A 17,463-nucleotide genomic window follows, 5' to 3' on the forward strand; every position below is an offset into this window, starting at 1 on the left:
TGACGTCTTGCAGGAAGAGAAGGAAAAAAAAAAACAGAGTTAGAATGGGCAGAAAGGTCAACTGGAAGGTTTCTACAAACTAACAAAGAATTGTGGCTAGTTGAAGACACAAAGGCGGCCGGGCGTGGTGGCTCACGCCAATAATCCCAGCACTTTGGGAGGCCGAGGTGGATGGATCACGAGGTCAAGAGATCAAGACCATCCTGGTCAACATGGTGAAACCCCGTCTCTACTAAAAATACAAAAAATTAGCTGGGCATGGTGGCGCATGCCTGTAGTCCCAGCTACTCGGGAGGCTGAGGCAGGAGAATTGCTTGAACTCAGTAGGCGGAGGTTACGGTGAGCCGAAATCATGCCATTGCACTCCAGCCTGGGTAATGAGCAAAACTCCGTCTCAAAAAAAAAAAAAAAAAAAAGAAGACACAAAGGCAAAGTGTCAATGGAAAATGAATGAGATAATCCCTTACATGTTATTTACATCCCAGAAACAGCAACACATTTAATGACTCTCACCAAATTATTTATCTAGCCCAATCTTACTTTAACTACATCTGATTTTACATTTTTACTTGGTTTGCACATGAATCTTCAAGTGTCTTTTATGCCTCTTTCTAGGTAAGTATCTACAGAATCTGTTCAGCTACCCTTATACAAGTTCCTAAGGCAGTCATCGAATACGTGTTTAGGCTGACCAATAGAGTCCTGTGGCTAGCTAAGGGAGCATTAAAATATACTGTCATGCTAAGACACTGTTAAGCCTACAAAATAAATATTGCCGATATTCATAAGCTGCTTAAATTTGTGTAGTACAGATGGCTAAAATAAGAACAAATTGCTGTTTTATATGTAAAAACCAGAGAAAGTGCCTTTAATGAAATAAGAACTGAAATAAAACTGCATTTACTTACGTAAGTGCTGCTCTAGCCACATCATGTGGCATCAGGTCTTTATACCTGGGGAAAGAAAAAAAATAATTTAAGCCAAACCCTAGAGCTTCAATGAAAAATTTTCATTCTATTTGAAATACCCAGAGATCAAACACATGCTGCTACAAACACACTTAACTTTACTATCCAAGGAAGTCCATCATTTCAAATGAAAAAATAGTTTGACTTCACTATTTGTCATCCTTAAAAATCTAGCAAGCATTAACCCTTGCTGAGCTTTCTAAGAATCGAACAAAAATGTTGTCCAATACCTTAATGTTCAGCACGACATACGCTAAATTTTCTTTAAAGTGAAGCCCCACCTTTGAGGTCTCTTTTCCTTTAAACATTTTATTTTAAAAATATATTATGTATTGATTTTGTAATGCTTACAGGGCTACAGGTGATGTATTAGGACTTTTGAAGAAACGTTTTACTTTTAAGTAACTTGAGATTTACCAAAGAATTGGAAAGAGGCCGAGAATGGTGGCTCACACCTAGAATCCCAACACTTTGGGAGGCTGAGGTGATATGACTGCTTGAGGCCAGGAGTTCAAGACCAGCGTGGGTAACATAGCAAGCGAGATCCTGTCTCTACAAAAAAAAATTAAAATTAGCCAGGAGTGGTGGCATGCATCTGTAGTCCTACTCAGGAGGCTGAGGTGAGAAGATTGCTTGAGGCCATGAATTTGAGGCTGTAGTGAGCTAGGATCACACCATTGCACTCTAGTCTGGGCAGTGGAGCAAGACCCTGTCTAAATAAATAAATAAATAAGAATTGGAAAGAGGGAGCAGAGTTCCTTTTTCCCTCTGCTTTTTCTGATACTGACATCTTATATAACCATGATGCACTTATTAAAACTAAGAAATGAACACTGGCACAATACCGTTCACTAAGCTACTAACTACCCTCTCTGTTCCAGGATTCAATCCAAGATACCATGTTGCATTTAGTTGTCATGTCTCCTTACTCTCCTCCAATTTGTGACAGTTTCTCAGTCTTTCCTTGTCTTTCATGACCTTGACACTTTTGAAGACTGGGGTTACAGATTTGGGGGAAGAATATCAGAGAGGTAAACTGTATTTCTCTTAGCTTCGTATCAGCGGGTACTGTAGGAGATCAGTCAGAGTGGTGGGAGACACTACAGGGAAAGGAGCAGGCCTTCTGAAAGGTCAGAAAGCCGAAGGCAGCTGTTCTATAACCCTGAGGCAAAGCAAGGAGAAGGTACAAGGGGTGGTGGGAGAATTTATCTTAAACAAGTTTGTTTTTGTTTACTCATTGTTGACCAGGAACTGACCTTTGATCATCCGCATGATGTTCCCTGGAAGGGGAACAATGAATATTAATTTGTACAGGTTGTATTAGCTCCAGGCTTTCAGCATTGTGCCCGCACTAAACAAAAGTAAGCAGCTCCAGCTTCTCCAGGCTGTTCTCTGGCCACTAGAGCGAGGCAGTTTCCTAGCTGCTCTTACATAGCATGCCTGCATCTGAGTACTCATTTCATCCATCGGCCAGGGTCTGCAGTACAACATGACTTACTACCAGTGATGTTAACTTGATCATTTGGGTCAAGTGATATCTGCCAGTTTACTCCACTATAAAGCTATTATTTTTTCCTTTTACTCAATTTGTTAGAAGTGAGTCACTAAGTCCAGCCCCCACTCAAGGGGAGAATTAAGTTCCACATTCCAATGGCAGGAATAACATAGACTTTGCTGACATATATTGAAATCATCACAGTAATTGATAAATATTTTGGGGGAGATACTCTGACTATGCAAATATTCTGTTTCTTCTTAACATTTCACCTAAATTTAGCATTCATTTGTAGATCTTGCAGTAAGTATTATGTGATATTCTAATGATTATTTTCCTCATACTTTGTCTTATTTATTTTTATTTTTTGAGACAGGGTCTCACTCTATCACTCAGGCTGGAATGCAGTGGCACAATCAGAGGTAGAATAGCCTCAAACTCATGAGCTCAAGCAATCCTCTCACTTTGGCCTCCCTTGCAGGTAGGACTACAGGTGTCCGCTACCACACCCAGCTAATTTTTCATTTTTAGTTTTTGCAGAGATGGAGTCTCACTCTGTCCATTTCAGTCTCAAACTCCTGGCCTCAAGCAATCCTCCTACCTCAGCCTCACAAAATGCTGGGATTACATGTGTGAACCACTGTACACAGTCCTCCTATATCTATTAATTAAAATTCTTCTGTAAGGAATATTTATTCCTGCTTTCTCATTTATTTCTTTTTTTTGGGATAGAGTCTTACTCTATTGCTCAGGCTGGAGTGCAGTGGCATCATCTCAGCTCACTGCAACTTCCACCTCCTGGGTTCAAACGATTCTCCTGCCTCAGCCTTCCGAATAGCTGGGATTACATGATGCCTGCCGCCATGCCCAGCTAATTTTTCTATTTTTAGTAGAGACGGGGTTTCACCATGTTGGACAGGCTGGTCTCGAACTCCTGACCTCAAATGATCCACCCATCTTGGCCTCCCAAAGTATATTTATTTATTTCGGATTAGACTCATGGGCATTTGTTTTATTCTTTGGGTTATGTTCCAATACTACTGTAATGTATTTTATTGCTCAAATCATTGCAGCTTTGGTGACTGGTAGCTCCTGCAGGTCAGTCCTATGTCCTTTTGATATGACCACCACCCACCCCGGTTTTTAAGTACTTCTTTGCTTTCTGGCACTCCAAGTTCTCCTTGCTTATCCTGTCTTTTCTCTGGCTCAGCCTTGATCACTCTTCAAAGGAGCTCTGGTTCTTTGTATTGAAGAATGCTATTCAGAAAGGCTGGGCGAGGTAGCTCACACCTATAATCCCAGCACTTTGGGAGGCTGAAGCAGGTGGATCACCTGAGGTCAGGAGTTCAAGACCAGCCTGACCAACAAGGTGAAACCCTGTCTCTACTAAAAGTACAAAAAATTAGCCAGGCATGGTGGCGCATGCCTGTAATTTCAGCTACTCGGGAAGCTGAGACAGAAGAATCACTTGAACCCAGGAGGCAGAGGTTGCAGTGAGCCAAGATCACACCACTGAACTCCCAGCCTGCGCAACAAGAGTGAAACTTCTTTTCAAAAAAAGAAAAAAAAAAAATAGAAACCAAGATCTGGGTTTGAACTCTATTTATTTGTTTGTTTGTTTAAAGATCAAAAATAAATTATCTTTATTTTTAAGTCAAAGATTTAATCACTGGATTAAATAAGAAGATTCTTCAAGTACCTAAAAATTAAAACTTGAGAACTCCAAAATATTTTTACTTTCATTTTCACTCTGAATTACAGAAGAATCATGAGTAGTTTTCCAAATTTTTCATAGGTAAATCCAGTTTCCTCAAATTTAGAACAGAATGATCTGGAGAAAAGTCATATCAATTTGAAAATGTCTAAGTCATAAATTACTTATCGTTTATAATTTTTTTTTTTTTTTTTAAAGTCTCACTCCATCACCCAGGCTGGAGTACTGTGGTGCAATCTGCCTCCCAGTCTTAAGGGATCCCCCTGCCTCAGCCTACTGAGTAGCTGGGATTACAGGTGCACGCCACCATGCCTGGCTAATTTTTGTATTTTTGGTAGAGATGGGTCTCACCATGGTGTCCAGGCTGGTCTTGAACTCCTGACCTCAGGTGATCTGCCCACCTTGGCCTCCCAGAGTGTTGGGATTACAGGCCTGAGTCACCAAACCTACCCAACTTATCTTTTACAATCTTTATTCTCATAATCTCACACTCCTCTACCTGATTGACAGACTTCTGAATTCCACTGCTAGAGTCTATTCCCAGAAGTGCTTCCCAAATGCCTCCACCCCTAAGAACCTGATCTTCCAAATAACACTCAAGTTGAAAGCAATGTTTCTGCAAATTAAACAGAAAAAGACTTTTTCCACTTAGAAAATGATCTTCTATTATAGAACATATCTTCAAGGTCTTAGGTCTTCCATGTTAGTACATAAAGATAGGTCTCGTTATTTTTAACAGATGCCTAACATTCTGCAGCATTTTTTAAAGCTGGCAACGACCTATTCAAAATATAAACATTAAAACAATCTAAACAGAATAGAATGAACAGTTTAAACCTTGTTATCAAAGTCCATTATCAGCTTTTGGATAGACTAACCCTCACTTGGGGACAGAAAAGCAGCACAAAGAGACAAGAAGAAGAGCAGTTTGGATCTAGGGAATTCTGGAGCTGGTCTAGGATCATCCTGGTCCCATACACTTGCGGTTGTTCTATCCAGGGGTTTGGATCAGCCCTATCAACTCCAATTTTAATAATTTCCAGGAGCCCAAACCAGTGGATTATAAATAGGCCCTTCAGAATGCCCATGGGCCCACATCTTCAGCACTCAAACTTTTGAGGAGGCACAGAGACAAGGTACTTGTCTCCAGAAAAGCAAAGGATAGCTCTGTTGGACGAAAGCTATATGGCCCTCTAGGCTTTCAAAACAGAGCTGTTTCAAGTAAAACTATACTAGGCTTATTCATGAGAAGGATAAAAAACAAATGTTGCTATATTATTTCACCACTGCCTTAACCTATTCTATATTATTTTTATGGGACTGCTATCCAAATATTAGTCCACTAACAATATGATTACCTACTGGGTTACATTTACAAAGACCACTTTAGAAAGTGTCTTAAAAGAAGGAAAAGTATAACACAATCATGTCATACTTACGAAGTGCCTGACAGCAAAAATGGAGTGCGAACACCATCCACCACCACAATATTCCTTATATTGGGTTTGGTTAACGTCTTCTTCGTTTTGGTCTGGACGGCTTTAAGATAAAGTAAAACAAACAAACAAACAAAAAAAAACAACTACTAATTAAAATATATAAAGTCTGATGATGTTTATATATATTTTTTTGAGATGGAGTCTTGTTGTCGCCCAGGCTGAAGTGCAGTGGTGCCATCTCAGCTCACTGTAACCTCCACCTCCCAGGTTCAAGCAATTCTCCTGCCTCAGCCTCCCGAGTAGCTGGGATTACAGGCACCTGCCATCATGCTAGCCAAATTTTTATAGAGACAGGGTTTCACCATGTTGGCCAGGCTAGTCTCAAACTCCTGACCTCAGGTGATCTACCCGCCTCGGCCTTCCAAAGTGCTGGGATTATAGGTGTGAGCCCCTGAGCCCAGCCTGGAAGTTATTTTTTCTATTAAGTTATTATACAAGTAGAAATACCAAAATAAAATCAAAATTAAAGGCATGGGTCAATACAGAATCTGGGCAAGGAGAAAAATGTTAAGAATTTGTCAGGGTGTTTTTAGCATCAGCCAGTGAAGATACAAACATACAGCAGATTCTGTAAAAATGTATAGTAAAGAAGCCTAACTCATTGGGTTTAGGTGTAAATGACGATGTAAAATCAACACATTTCCTTACTCTTTCATTTCATATTAACTAAACAACTATCTGTTATTAACTAGTTTCCTTTATTTCAGGAATGGGCCCTCCTGCACCTGGGATAGGAAGATATTCTTGTTTGTTTTTTTTTTTTCTTTTTTTCCCAAAAGGTGTGAGTTATCAGATAGGAAGATATTCATCAATAGAGAAGCATTTCTCTAATTGCAAATTTTTTAAAAAGTTAAAATTTTAAAAAGTTAACTTTTGGTTCCATAACAGGTCTCAAGAGAATTTGTATGCCATTCATCTCCAGGATGGATAGCAAGAGGGTAAATAAACTGACCAATGAGCTTTATGGAACCTCCATGACTCCAGCAGATTCAAATCCCAGAAAGCAGCTACCTGTCAACATCCTCAAGCCTAATCTTAAATAATGTAGTATCATTATTGATTGGTCCTATAATTTTTTAATTTGAAGGCAACAGAGATGTTCATGTTGATCATAAAAAGGGGAGAATTAGGAAATTAGTTTTGGTTTTTATTCAGAGTTTATGAACAATCTGGAATCTAAACATAAATCAGAAATGTTTATTTTACAAATTACTGTACCTGGGGCAGCTCGCAGCTGGGAGGAACAGCTCAGAGGTCTTATGGCTGGAAGACAAAATAAACTGTTTACAAAAAGCAATACCATTCAGTATCTGTGCAAGATGCTTATAAATCCAAATCCAATCTCTAAAAATAATAATAATAATAAACTTACAAAATCCGAGGGCCCATTTTGATGTAGTAGGAAGATTTTTAAAAGCATAAGTCAAGATGGTAGTCATTCTGGAATCTGAAAAGAGAAGAACAAAAATATATCCTGGGTTAGCTGAAGAATTCGTAGCTTACATTGTAGTCTATGAACTCTGATAACCTCATTCATGGCTGCTAGAAAACATTTAAACTTAATCTAGTATCAACTATTCTTCATCCAATAATATTATTATAATAGCAACACACTGACATGGCTTTCATATTGTACCAACCACTAGTCTAAGCATTAACCATCTAATCTTCACAATGACCTGTAAAGTAGGCATGATTATTATCCAATCATGCCTTTGTGAGAGCTAAGGAAATTGAGGAATAGTAGGATTGAGTGACTTGCCCAAAGACCTACAACTAGCGAGTGTGAGTGGCAGAGCTGGAATTTTCTTTTTCTTTTTTTGTGACAGAGTTTTGCTCTTGCTGCCCAGGCTGGAGTGCAGTGGTGCAATCTCAGCTCACTGCAACCACCACCCCTCAGGTTAAATCAATTCTCCTGTCTCAGCCTCCCGAGTAGCTGGGATTACAGGCGTGTGCCACTACGCTCGCCTAATTTTTTGCATTTTTAGTAGAGACAGGGTATCACCATGCTGGCCAGGCTGGCCTCAAATGCCTGAACTCAGATGATCCACTGGTCTTGGCCTCCCAAAGTGCTGGGATTATAGGCATGAGTCACTGCGTCCGGCCCAGAGCTGGAATTTGAACCCAGGGAGTCTACCTCCAGAGTCTGTGCTCCTCTCCTTTGGGGCCAAAGAAGCAGAGAGACTGCTAGGCATGATCATAAAACCATTAGTGTTAGTTTCACAGTTCTGAAGGTTGTACTATGATTATGTAGAAAGCTTTGTGGAATGTTTGTATTTGAAGGGAATACACACTAAATAGGGATGGTGAAGTATGCTAGCAGCTTACTCTCAACTGCTACTAAAAAAAGTTTTGTAGTACAGCACTTGCAACTTTTTTCAAAGTTTAATACTGTATTGTTTCAAAATAATAAGAAAAGTAAAACATAATAACCGTATATATTAAAAATAAAATATATTAACCACTTCCCCCTACCCCCAAAAAAGACTAAATTTCTAATAATGAGTTCCTACAGACCACTAAGGAAAACATCAGCAGACAAGGAAGCACAGAATATGAACAGACCATTCACAGAAAAAGAAATACAAATGTCTCTTAAATACATGAAAAGATGTTCAGTTTCACTCATAAGAGGAGTTCAAATTAAAACCACACACGTGTAATTATCTGTCAAAGTAGCAAAGATTCAAAGGTCTGATATATACTCTATGTAGGTAAGAGTATGTGCAAACAGATACTCTCATATACTGCTGCTAGGAGAACTGGTGCAATCCATGGGGAGTGCAATTTGGTAATTATCCATGAAAACTATAACTGCACCTAATGTTTGAACCAGCAATTCCGCTTCCATGACTTGGCTTCATGGACATTACTCACACACAGGACATGATCTATACTGTCACTGTAATAGTCAAAGATTAGAATAACCAAAAAATAGGGAAATGGGTAAGTAAACCATGCTACCACACCCCTGTGAAATACTATGCAGCTGTAAAAGGTAAGGAAATAATTATGTGCCAATACAGAACGATTTTTAAGCTATATTATTAAGTGAAGAAAGCAAGATGCAAAATAGTCATATAGCATGCTTTCAAGTTAAAAGAGGAAAAATATTATGTATATTTCCTTGTATCAGTATAAAATCCTCCTGGAAGTACAAAAAAGACGTTAAAAATAATTGTTGGCTGGAAGAAAGGGAACTGGGTAACTAGGGGACAGGGTGGAAGACTTGTCATCACACATCTTTTGTAATTTCTTATTTTGAAGCATGTTTTAATTTAAAAAAAAGAAAAAAAAAACCGTAAGATTTACCAACAAAGGCTTTGGTAGCCAGCCTCCAAGTTGCCCCCCCAAATAATCTCTACCTCTTGGTATTCACACCCTTGTCTAGCTGCCTCCCTCTCCATATCACAGAATGTATAAACCAAAGAGTATGTCACAAGTAATGGTATGCCACTTCTGAGATAGGCTATACGAGATATTGCAGCACCTGTTGTGGTCTCTCTCTCAGCTCACTCACTACAGAGGAAGCCAGCTGGTATGTCATTAGCAGCCTTATGAAGAGGCTCCTGTGGTGAGGAACTGACGCCTCTTGCCAACAGTCATGTGAGTGAGCTTGGAAGCAGAGCCTCTAGCGCAGGCAAGCTTTCAGCTGACTCCAGCCCTGGCCAACATTCTGACTGCCATGGGAAACTCTAAATCAGAACAACCCAGCTAAGGTGCCCTTGATTCCTGACCCTCAGAAACTATGAGATGGTAAACATGTACTGTTTTAAACTGCTAAATTTGGCAGTAATTGGTTATACATAAATAGATTAATAAAAAAGCTTTAAGATTTAACTTCTCTTGGGTCTTTAGAGACTCAAAGGAGGATGCCCTATAGCTTCCAGAATGAAAAACAAAAAAAACAAATCACATGTTCCAAACATGTGGATTGGAAAGAGATGGAGAAACTCAAGCTTTAGGATCACCAGCCTAGGGATATTCAAAGGACTCTAGCCAGAGAAACACAAGACGCCCACAAAAGAGCACCACTCGAAGCTACTTACAATACCACAAGGGTCTGGGATACAATTTCCCTTATGTAAAGTTCATCTTGAAACAAAATTCATGAAAATAGTCAAGAAAATGTTGAAAAACAGAAGGGGGGACCTTGTTCTAATAGATATCAAAACTTTGTAGGCCAGGCACAGTAGCTTACCTGTAATCCCAGCATTTTGGGAGGCTGAGGTGGAAGGATCACTTGAGCCCAGGAGTTCGATATCAGCCTAGGCAACATAGTGAGACCCTGTCTCTACAAAAAATACAAAAAATTAACTGGGCATGGTGGCACGCACCTGTAGTCTCAGCTACTGAGAAGGCTGAGGTGGGAGGAGCGCCCCTGAGCCAGAAGTTCGAGGCTGCAGTGAGCTGTGATCACGCCACTGTAGTGAAGCCTGGGTGACAGAGTAAGACCCCGTCTCAAAAGAAAAACAGACAAACAAAACACTTTCTATAAACCACTAATAATTAAAACAGAGTAGTTCCAGCACAGGAATAAATGACATTGGTCAACAGAACAGGATATAGTAGTCCAGAAGCAGACCCATGTATATAAGAATTTAGGGTATAAGGCTGGGCGCCGTGGCTCATGCCTGTAATCCCAGCACGTTGGGAGGCCAAGATGGGTGGATCACGAGGTCAGGAGTTCAAAACCAACCTGGCCAAGATGGTAAAACCCTGTCTCTACTAAAAATACAAAAAAAAACTTAGCCAAGAGTGGTGGCGGGTGCCTGTAATCCCAGCTACTTGGGAGGCTGAGGCAGAGAACTGCTTGAACCTGGAAGGCAGAGGTTGCAGTGAGCAGAGATCGTGCCACTGCACTCCAGCCTGGGTGACAGAGTGAGACTCCCACCTCACCAAAAAAAAAAGAAAAAAGAAAAAAAAAAGAATTTACTGTATAATAAATACAACACTTAAGTTAACTGAGAGAAAGAAATTATTCCATGAATTCACTGGGAAATGGCTAAACATTTGGAAAAAATTTTAGGTCCACAGCTCACAGCAGAAGTACAAATAAATTCCAGACAGATTAAATATTTAAATGTATATATTTTAAAAATATAAATTCTGACTATAAAAGTACTAGAGGAAAACGTCAGAGAATATGATATATACATAACACATACGTGTATGTATTTTCCAGAGACAAGGTCTCACTCTGTGCCCCAGGCTGCAGTGCAGTGGTCTGATCATAGCTCACTGCAATCTGGAACTCTTAGGCTCAAGGGATCCTCCTGCTTCAGCCTCCTAAGTAGCTAGGACTACAGGTACATGCCACCATGCCTGACTAATTAAAAAAAAAAAAAAAAAAAAAACTTAAGAGACAGGCTGGTCTCAAACTCCCAGCCTCTAGTAATCCTCCCACCTAGGCCTCCCAGCATGCTGGGATTACAGGCAGGAGCGACCATATCCAGCCTCAGGGAATATTTTTTATCACTTAGATGGAGAAGAGAGTTCAACATATGGCACAAAACCCAGAAGTACAACAGAATATAACTAATAGATCTGATCATACAAACATTCAAAATATACACATAGTAGAAATACTAAAATCAAGTTAAAAGGCCAATAGATTCAGATAAAATATTTGTAACATGTAAAACAGAAAAGAGTTTATACTCACAATCCATAAAGAATTTGTACAAATTACAAGAAAAACAGAAACAATCTATAATGGAATCTGTGGTTTTTACTCCAATATCCATTCCACCCCATATGTAGCTGCTGTATGTGGTTTACATGGCATTGAATCCAACCCAACTCCAGGGTTTAAACCAATCAGAATAATCTCATTCTCTCTGCCAAGATCTTTGATTCAGGTACGAAGACCTAAAACAATCATGCATGGTATTGCCTTGACCACTGGTATTGATTTGTGGGTGGTTTCCTCAGTTTAACACTCAAGTCTTTTGCCTGTAATTCTGGAACACAAATCTTTCCTTCGAGGCCTGGCATGACTACAGCAATTTGCCTAACAAAGCTAGGCTAAGATAGGAGAATACAGAGCTGAGAATTTAGAAAAAGAAACCAGACTCCTGGCAGAAGCTCATCTGAAACCCACCCTCCCACTGTGCTTTTCAGTTTTGTGAGCCAATAAATCCTATTGATTGATTGAAGACCAGTCTCGCTCTCTTGCCCAGGCTGGAGTGCAGTGGTGCAATCTTGGTTTAGTGCAACCTCCACTTTATTTATTTATTTACTTACTTACTTACTTATTTACTTATTTATTTGAGACAGAGTCTCACTCTGTTGCCCAGGCTGGAATGCAGTGGTTTGATCTCGGCTCACTGCAATCTCCACCTCCCAGGTTTAAGCAATTCTCCTGCCTCAGCCTCTTGAGTAGTTGGGACTACAGGTGCGTGCCACCACACCAGGCTGATTTTTGTATTTTTAGTAGTGACAGGGTTTCACCATGCTTGCCGGGTTGGTCTCAAACTCCTGAGCTCAGGCAATCCACCTGCCTCAGCCTCCCAAAGTTCTAGGATTATAGGCGTGAGCCGCTATGCCCAGCCCAATAAATTCCCTTTAATAAGCCAATTTGATGTGAATCTTCTATTATTTGCAACTGAAAGACTCCTTCCTGATTCATGACCAAAAGCAATAATGAGAAAACAAGCAATAACCCAGAAGAAATGAAAATGACAAATAAAATTTAAAATGTTCAACCTCACTAACAAAATGTGTGTGTGTGTTTTTAAACTAAAGCAAGATATCATTTTGTGGTTTTCAGATCAGCAAACATTTAAAATATGGTTAACATATAATTTTAGTAAGAAGGCATCTAACTAAATAAGCACATCCATACACTAGAAGCCATGTAAAATACTAAGGCCTTTTGGGATGACAGTTTTATAGTTATCAATCAGAATTTAAAATGTGAATTTTTGAGTCAATAATGCCTTTTATTGATCTCTAACCTATAGAAATACTCAAAATGTGTGTATAGCATATACAGGTCTCTAGCCTACAGAAATACTCAAGGTGAGCCAGGCGTGGTGGCTCATGCCTGTAATCCACAGGCTCACGTACTGAATTCCAGCCTGGAGACAGAGCAAGACTCCAACTTGGGGAAAAAAAAGAAATACTCAAGGTGGTCATTGTAGCATTGTTTATATTTGTGGAAAACTGGAACTAATCTAATGCAAATCAATAGGAAACAGTTAAATAAATTATAATATAAACACACCATGGAATACTGTTTGGCAGTGTGGAAAATGAAACAAAATTATGTACATATATATAGACTGACATGGAAAAAATGTCCATACTATATATTAAATGCAAGCTACAGAACAATGTATATTAGAATAATAGATTAGAATAATTGGAAAATAGTGAAATGGGTAACTAAATCCTGCTACAACACCCATTTTGTGACAGAAAGAGAGAAAGAGAAAAGAAAGTCCATAAAGCTATGAGTCTAGATATGGAAGGGATAAAGACAGGCCTTTAATATTCTTCTGTTCTCTTTAATTTTAAAAAATAAGCATTTTACTTATGCATAATTCCAGTTTTATTTAAAATCTATATATGTATTTGTCCCTCAGTATCCACAGGGGATTGGTTCCAGAACCGCCCTCAGATAGCAAACCTCAAGAGTGCTCAAGTCTCTCATATAAAACGGTATAGTATTTATTTCCATGAACTATGCACATCCTCATGCATACTTTAAATCATCTCTAGACTACTTATAATACCTAAAGCAATGTAAATCTGTGTAAGTAGTTATTATGGTGTATTGTTTAGGATTAAACAGAGAAAAAAGTCTGTACACGTTCAGGACACATAAAACCATTGTAGGCCTACATTTTCACTCGGATGTTGGTTGAATCTGAGGATGTGGAACTCACAGATACCAAGGGCTGACTGTACATCAATATCTTATATAAATATATACAAATATACAAATGCATAAAAATGTCCAGAAAAATATACATCAAAATGTTAAAAGTAGTTATCTCTGGGTGGTAGAATTATAGATGTCTTTATTTTCTTTAGGCTTTTCTGTAGTTTCTGAATAAAAAATTACATGGAATATGTATCCCTTCAATAATTAATAAGAAAATAGAGATTTCAAAGGTAAGTGAGACTAAACAAATTATCTATGGCAGAGGTGACCTTTCTTTCATTTGCTAAGCTTCAGAAAATAGAAATTTTGACAAGAATATTCAAAGCATGGAAACTCCAGAGTAGGGGAGGGGAGAGGAGGGTCCCACAGGGTAAGCCTCAGTAGGATGTGGAACTATAGAAAGATACATGAAACTGCAGGTACCTGGGAGCAAGGGAAAGGAAGAAGGGTCTAGGCAAGCAATGAAAGCAAAAGTAAGATGGGTTGGCTCTAAGAGCTCATTATTACATCTTTAAGACACAATGTATCGGTTAAGAGACCTGACTAAAGCCAGAGTAAGTCCAAATCCTGATTCACCAAGCTGTATGACTTTAAGTCAGTTACTTAACCACATAGGGGACACACACACACACACACACACACACGAGCATATAACACTTAAATTAGTGCCCGATACAGTTAGGGGTATACCTGTCTTTGCTATTACTAATGGGGTGGTGATACCAACATACTGTTTCCCTCTAGATAAACCACTGGACTAAAGTGCTTAGGGATCAAAGCAACATTATAACATTTTTGGCCTGATGGAATTTAGCTTTGTGGAGAGAGCACAGGGAGGGAAAAAAAAAAATGGAGCCAAATGAGTGATCTAAATCAGAGATAGGCAAACTACAACACGTGGGCCTCTAGCTAAAAATAGTTTTTCACTTTTTTTTTTTTTTTTAAGTTTTTCACATTTTTAGAGTTGTAAGGCCAGGTATGGTGGCTCACGTGTGTAATCCCAGCACTTTGGGAGGCCGAGGTGGCTGGATCACCTAAGATCAGGAGTTTGAGACCAGTCTAACCAACATGGTGAAACCCGTCTCTACTAAAAATACAAAAAATTAGCCCAGTGTGGTGGCGCGCGCTTGTAATCCCAGCTACTCGGGAGGCTGAGGCAGGAGATTCGCTTGAACCCGGGAGGCAGAGGTTGCAGTGGGCCAAGATCGCGCCATTGCACTCCAGCCTGGGCAAGAAGAGTGAAACTCCGTCTCAAAAAAAAAAAAAAAAAAAAAAAAAAAGGTGTAAACAAAGCAAAAGAAACAATATATAACAGAACTATTTACTGTCTGGACCTTTAACAACAAAAAAATTACCACTTCCGACCTAAATAATAAGTGTTAACATGCAGTTAGGTGTTAAAGAAGAAAGCATTACATGGGCAGGAGGCAAGGTTTCAACTGTAAAAACCTTATAAGATTATCAAGAATCCGTTTTGCAATTTGTTCAGAAGTGGTCAGATCATCCAGTTTCTGCTTAAAGTGCTCACAACGATGAACACTCACTATGTAACTTGAGCTTTAATCAGAAACCTCTCTACTTGTTTCTGTACTCCTCATTCCAGTCTTAACTTCCCTGCCCCTTGTTTCCTGTCTTGCAGAGCTGTCAGTCTGGTGAGTAGTGAGACTCAGACTCATGCCTGAATTCTAGCTCTGTCACAGACTAGAAAATGTATATAATCTGAGCTTCCCAAACTTCATCTAGAAAATGCAAACGATAATAATGTGGGGAAGGTGAAGATTAAACAAAAAGGTATGAAGGTGCCCAGAGCTCTCCATGTGACTTCCTTTTGAAACTAATCACTCTATTCAGGACTCCAGCTCATCTTTCCAGCACAAAAACAGCTATCATGCAACGAAGAACTCTTCACTAGGAGTTAGTAGACTTAGGCTCCAGTCTTATTTCTACCACGTGGCCATGGGTAAAATCACTCCCTCTAATTCTTAGGCTTCGTACAGTTTCTTCCCAGCTAAAGTGAGTGGAGGTGTGAACGACCAGATAATCATCCAGACCGGAAAATCCCCCAGAGCACTGCATTACCAGGATTACCCAGGGGGAGAGGATTGTCTCCGCTCCTCCCATACTCAAGCCCCGAAAGGTCACCTAACCTAGTCTCGTTCTTTATAGCAGAAATAGGGCAAACCCGCGGCGTCGTCCACACCTCTACAGCCGCCAACTTGGCTACAGGCGAAGCAGGTGAAACACACACTCTAACAAAGACCAGTGCTACATTAAGGCCGACACACACCCAAACACACGCAGACTTCGTTAACTTGCGATGATAAATTAGGACGCAGGTGACACCACTCTCCCGAACTTCAGCTGCAACGCTAGTCCTAGTCATGTCCTAACTGCAGCTGGCACTGCCGACCTTGTCCGAGGAGCTTCCTTCCGCTCCCTCAACTCCGACTCTCCCAGGGAGGCGAGGCGGCCGGGGCACCCGCGACACTTGCGGGGAAGGAAGTGGGATCTCGCTTGTGGGAAAGCCCGGGCGGAGGGCTGAGCGCTCGCCATCTCACCTTACCTGACGTCCGCGGGAACTCCCACCCTCACCAAGGTTCAGATCCAAGTGCCTAGGCTCTGCGGGACCAAAGGGCGGGTCCTGCCCGGAAAGGACCCCTCACCCCTCCGGGCACGGCTGGCCTCGTGGGCTGCCTTCTGGCCGCCTGACTGGAAAACCTGGCACTCCGCCCCTTCCTCTCCAGGGCCCCGTCCTCCCCCGGAGAAAGCGACCTTTCCGCCCCGTTAGCCATGAAGCGAGGGCAGGGCTAAGGGGCCAGCGATCACTCGGCGTCTGGGTTTTAGTCAGGCAGCACTGTGGACGCCTGGACCCGAGGAAAAGTCCCCCGCTCCGCCTCATCCACTGGAAGCGCTCTCCACTTCTGTCCTCTTCAGCTCAACATGGTGGCCTGCCGGGCGATTGGCATCCTCGGCCGCTTCTCTGCCTTCAGGATCCTCCGCTCCCGAGGTGAGGCTTGGCCTAGGGCATCCCAGACCTCTGGGCAGAACTCCTGCGGGGACTGGGGTGGCCCCGGAGCCGCGTCTCCCTTTCGCTGCCGCCGGCCTCCGCCCGGGGACCCAGCCTTCGGTGGGGAATACTGCCCTGGATCCCCGTTTCCTGTGTCCTTGTGGAGGGACTGTCACTTCCCCTCACACTACTCCTGGCGGCGATTTCAGGCTCCGTAACTCCCAAACTTTCTGAGTCTGGTGCCACTCGGTCTGTCACCTTTCCGCTGGTCTCCTGCGTCGCACTTCTGGGCTCACGCCCCTCTTATTTTCTTGATCCGAAGTTCCAGGAGAATCGGGATCCATTCTGTCGCATCTCTGTGGCTCCACAGCACCTTACCCGCAACAAGAGATATCTTAAAAGCTTCTTGGGTGGAATTAATCAGCCTTGCAGATCACTGCCCCTCCCTGGCTCGGTTCCCTCAAACCCATTTTTGTGCTTACTACCACATTCAAGTAGGGAGCTCAACTCTTGCAGTTTCAGTAATCCCAGTGTGAACGTATAGTATTTTTGAATTTTAACGGGAGGTTCTGCAACTTACTGAAAGACACACTTTAAAAATACACTAATACCTCTATCTTAAGGAATAAAATGTTAGATCGTTTTGAGAGCGATTTATAATCTTGTTTCTGATGATTCCCAGACAGCCTGTATTAGCTAGTGTTTTTCCTTTTCAAACTGGCAGTGAAAGGGTTAAAGTGGGTGGTTACAGGAAACCTGACATTTTCCTTCTATCCCAAATCTATAAAGTCAAATGTGAACAACGTTTTTGTGCTTAATAAGTTACTTAATTAGAAATTTTAACTTTTAATTTGTAATATGAATTACCTCTCTCTCCTCTGGAACCGCT

The 17,463-nt window shown here is 41.0% G+C and overlaps 2 protein-coding genes across 5 annotated transcripts in view; one reads left to right on the forward strand and one right to left on the reverse strand.

The window, feature by feature from the left end:
* Nucleotides 1-16,237, reverse strand: part of HADHB (hydroxyacyl-CoA dehydrogenase trifunctional multienzyme complex subunit beta) — a 34,621-nt gene extending 18,384 nt beyond the window's left edge. Inside the window, exons 1-5 of one of the 3 annotated variants that reach the window (XM_021668436.2) lie at nt 16,131-16,237; nt 7,049-7,123; nt 6,895-6,939; nt 5,617-5,716; nt 909-953 (exon numbers count right to left, since the gene is read on the reverse strand). In XM_021668436.2, coding sequence (XP_021524111.1) covers nt 909-953; nt 5,617-5,716; nt 6,895-6,939; nt 7,049-7,115 — 257 coding nt within the window. In that variant the 5' untranslated portion in view covers nt 7,116-7,123; nt 16,131-16,237. Of the gene's footprint in view, nt 1-908; nt 954-5,616; nt 5,717-6,894; nt 6,940-7,048; nt 7,124-15,854; nt 15,955-16,125 lie in introns of those variants that run through there. The other 2 variants (XM_021668435.2, XM_021668442.2) reach the window with 2 other exon arrangements.
* Nucleotides 16,238-16,469: 232 nt separating this feature from the next.
* HADHA (hydroxyacyl-CoA dehydrogenase trifunctional multienzyme complex subunit alpha) overlaps nt 16,470-17,463 on the forward strand; it is a 55,293-nt gene continuing 54,299 nt past the window's right edge. For both annotated transcript variants that reach the window (XM_064363919.1, XM_064363920.1), the window contains exon 1: nt 16,470-16,574. In XM_064363919.1, the coding sequence (XP_064219989.1) occupies nt 16,508-16,574 (67 nt within the window). In that variant the 5' untranslated portion in view covers nt 16,470-16,507. The remainder of the gene's footprint in view (nt 16,575-17,463) is intronic.

Source organism: Aotus nancymaae, unplaced genomic scaffold (genome assembly GCF_030222135.1).
Source record: "Aotus nancymaae isolate 86718 unplaced genomic scaffold, 86718_ANA_hifiasm-v0.15.2.pri h1tg000057l, whole genome shotgun sequence".
In the NCBI taxonomy this organism is placed as follows: domain Eukaryota; kingdom Metazoa; phylum Chordata; class Mammalia; order Primates; family Aotidae; genus Aotus; species Aotus nancymaae.